Source organism: Cynoglossus semilaevis, chromosome 20 (genome assembly GCF_000523025.1).
Source record: "Cynoglossus semilaevis isolate Cse_v1.0 chromosome 20, Cse_v1.0, whole genome shotgun sequence".
In the NCBI taxonomy this organism is placed as follows: domain Eukaryota; kingdom Metazoa; phylum Chordata; class Actinopteri; order Pleuronectiformes; family Cynoglossidae; genus Cynoglossus; species Cynoglossus semilaevis.
Window position 1 is genome coordinate 14,590,906 of NC_024326.1, and position 3,576 is coordinate 14,594,481.

The 3,576-nt window shown below is 47.6% G+C and overlaps 1 protein-coding gene across 2 annotated transcripts in view; it reads left to right on the top strand.

The window, feature by feature from the left end:
* Positions 1–1,516: 1,516 nt before the first annotated feature.
* Positions 1,517–3,576, top strand: part of LOC103396793 (zinc finger E-box-binding homeobox 1-like) — a 36,324-nt gene continuing 34,264 nt past the window's right edge. Inside the window, exon 1 of one of the 2 annotated variants that reach the window (XM_008335017.3) lies at positions 1,517–1,645. In XM_008335017.3, coding sequence (XP_008333239.1) covers positions 1,588–1,645 — 58 coding nt within the window. In that variant the 5' untranslated portion in view covers positions 1,517–1,587. The other variant, XM_017042140.2, reaches the window with a different exon arrangement.

Below are 3,576 nucleotides of genomic sequence, written 5' to 3' on the forward strand. Positions count from 1 at the left end.
ACAAAATTAGCATCGAATAATGGAATCATTTCCTCTTTGAGTTGTCAGGCAGCAGCAGGACGGCAAATCACCTGGAGAGACGTTGTCATGCACACACACACACACACACACACACACCTTCTCTCCCAATGAGAAGAGGATTTTGTGGCCCTTCATATCCTGTCAGTGGGAGATTGAATTCTTCTTCCTACCTGTGACTGGTGTGTGTGTGTGTGTGTGTGTGTGTGTGTTGATTGAACTGTTAGCGACCAGTTTTAGCCACTTTAGCTTCAGATGTCGATCGAGTTTTTTTTTTTTTATTTGCATGATTTCTGTTGTCGAATGTTTTGCATTTGTTCGACTGTTGTCAGCAAACACACACACACACACACACACACACACACACACACACCTTCAACCTCACGGTGACTCTGGAGTTGTTGTTGTTGTTGTTGTTGTAACGTGTTTACGTCACATGTGGGTGGCTGACCCATGTCTGTGTGTGTGTGTGTGTGTGTGTGTGTGTGTGTGTGTGTGTGTGCCCAGTAAAGATGATTTTCACTCCTCAGATTTCCCATCAATCCCTCTGTGCCTGCTCCTCGGCTCCACTCTCACGTGTTTTCCTTCGTCGTTTGTCCGATTGTGGAGCAGAGATTTTCCTGTTTGCTGGTTGTCGCTGCTGCTGCACCTGGTGTGTGTGTGTGTGTGTGTGTCTGCACTGGAAACCTGATCGTCCTCAGGTACAAGAATAGCTCAACAGGAGCGGTGAGGTCCACTCCCCTGACCTGCCGTGAACTTCTGTCACTGAACTTCTGTCGCAGCTCAGGACAAAACTGCCCACAGATATTTCTGGATCACCAGGTTTTAAATGTGAACAAACAATTCTATTTGTCACGGTTTGTGTCAAACTTCCTCTGGTTATTATGGCCTGTTATTCTTCCAGACGGCCCCGTCGGGAGGCCGTGAACCTTATGTTTCCTAACCCTCCTACTCGTCTGTCTACCTCTGTGGTTTTAGACACTTTTTTTTCAGCACCTGTTACTTAATGTTTGTTGCTACTTGGTAATTACTTTGTAATAAAACATTGATTTTTTTTTTCTTAATTTTCACTTAAAATTCAACAATGAACTAGAAAACAAATTATATGAAGTATCAAGTTATATGAACTCAAACGGTGAGGTGTTTATTAGTTAGTAATAAAGTAGGAAAATGGTGGCTTTTAACTTTATTGCATAGATTCAGCATAAATTACACTATTTATTTTAAAATATTTTTTTATTTTACCTATATCCATATAGAACCACTTTAAATGTTAATTCTTCCTTTTGGGGGGGAGAGACAGGAGGAGCAGAGGGGAGAGTGACCGGCACACAGCAGCCATGAGGTGTTCGCAGAAGGTGCTAACGTAAAGGCGGTCAGTGTGTCGCAAACCAGGTGTTCCGGGAGGGGGGAGAGAGGAAGGTGATGTCGTAAAGCGGACAGGCGGGGAAAGGAGGGGTGAGAGTATGGGTGAGGAGTTGGAGGGAGGGAGGGGGGACAGGAGGAGGAAAGGGGAGGGAGGAGGTGACGAGCTGAGCGGCTGCGTTTCAGACTCAGAGCGAGAGGATCATGGCGGATGGCCCCAGGTGTAAGCGCAGAAAACAGGCGAACCCGAAGAGGAGCAGCGGTAAGTCCGAACTCCTCCGCTGCCGCCGCCGAGCGGCTCCGGGGCAACTACGGGGAGGTTTTCTATCCGGGAAAACTCCTTCTGGACTTTTTTGGGAGTAACTTGGAGTACATTTGTGGGACTTTCTGCTGTCCCGGAGCGGTGGTGCTGCTGTACCGTTATACCTGGCTGGCGGCTCTCTCTCCGCCTAGCGGCGCATGGAGCCTCCTGCCTGAGTGAACCGTTATCCGACTGTTAGAATAAGCGGCAGAGGCGCTTCGAGCTCCTCCGCGTTTCTTACACTTTATTTCTACACACTTTCCTGCCACTTTTCTCACCCTGGCCAACTGTTAACGCCCGCTCTGGGAGGCGGACTCGTCCCGGCGTGGCCCTGTTGAGCGCAGTTTGCAGCTTTTTTTTTTGTTTTTTTTGTTTTTTTTTGTTTTTTTGGTGGATGAAAATTTTAGGGCGAGGTTGCTGCGGGATTACTTCGGTGCTAACTTGCTGCTCACTCGGCCCCGGATGCTTCAGTTTGCGGCTCCGTGGAGGTCCAACGGTTTAGTTAGTTTGTGTTCGTGTGTCGGCGGTGGATCGAAAACCGCCGCAGCGGAAAAACCGTGTTGTTGTTTTTAAACGTTGGCTTCGGTTGAAGCTGACTTCGGCCGGTGATGGCCAGGAGAGATGGGATGTTTATTTTATCTCCTCCGCCCCTCCCTGCTCTAACTGCTCCACCACATGGTCCTTCGGTTGAGGTAAGGCTCTGAAATGTGTTGTTCAGACTCCGGCTCTGGATTTACACAGTGTCACGAGTGGGTTTTTTTTTTCTTACTTTGTGTGACAGTTAAACAGTTAAGAAAAATATAGTTTTTTCCCCCCCCTGTTGTTACAAACCGCTGCCACTGCACGTGTTCCGCTGTTTGCACCTGTGAATTCGGGTTAAAAAATATCTCGGAGATATTTTTTTTTTTGGCAAACACATTTATGAATGTGAATGTCAACTATATTAGTGTGTATTTCACACACAGGATGTTGACGCTCGTCATCTCGCGGTGTTTGGAGTGGTTTTTAGTTGAACTCCCGACAACATTTAAAAAAACAAAAAAACAAAACGTGACTTTAAAACGTAGGCTGCAGCGTAACTTTAAATTTAGGCAAACCTAAGACAGCAGGCTCCCTCATTGGACGCTTCCTCACCTGTGCCCCCCCTCCTCTACCAGCGGATCAACCAATTATAAATCAGTAAAGCCTATCTGTTATACACCGACACCGTTATGAGGTGGAGGATGTGAGAGCCAGGAGCTGGAAAGCACCTTTTCTTCCTGCTCCTCCTGCTCCTCCTGCTGCTGCTGCTGCTGCTGACGACACCGCGGTGACTGTGTTGGTCCGTGCAGGAGCCATCACTGTCCTCACCCTCATCGTCACCATCCTCCTCCTCCTCCTCCTCTTCATCATCAGAAAGTTTACCTGAAGGAGGATAACGGGGCTGGTGCGATGGCCTGGATATAAACACAAAGAACACCTGCGGCTAACGCTCTGAACCACCGCCTTCAAACCTGAAGGCTCTGTGCGTCGTGAGGAGCCAGGAAAAAAAAAAAGAAAAAAAAAACCGTTCCAAATGTCCACTTGTGCAGGTACGGATGATGATTTTCTTTTTTTGTAGTTTTTCTGGCTGTTATTTCTCCCCCCTCTCCTCACCCACGCCAGCAGCCTCGCATCCTCCATCCTTCATTCTCGCGGGATTTATTTCATCCACACTCGTTTCTGACCCACTTCTACGTGATTATTACCGTTATGCTTTTTAAAATTTTTTTTTTTATTTCAACCGTGTCTGTGTTGGTGCGGTTCGGTTGAGCTCGGTCTGCAGCTGCGTGTGTGTGTCTGCGCTGGTTCGTCCCCCTCGGTTCCTTCCCATCATCCCACCTCCGGGTTTTTTTTTTTTTTTCTTCACCGTT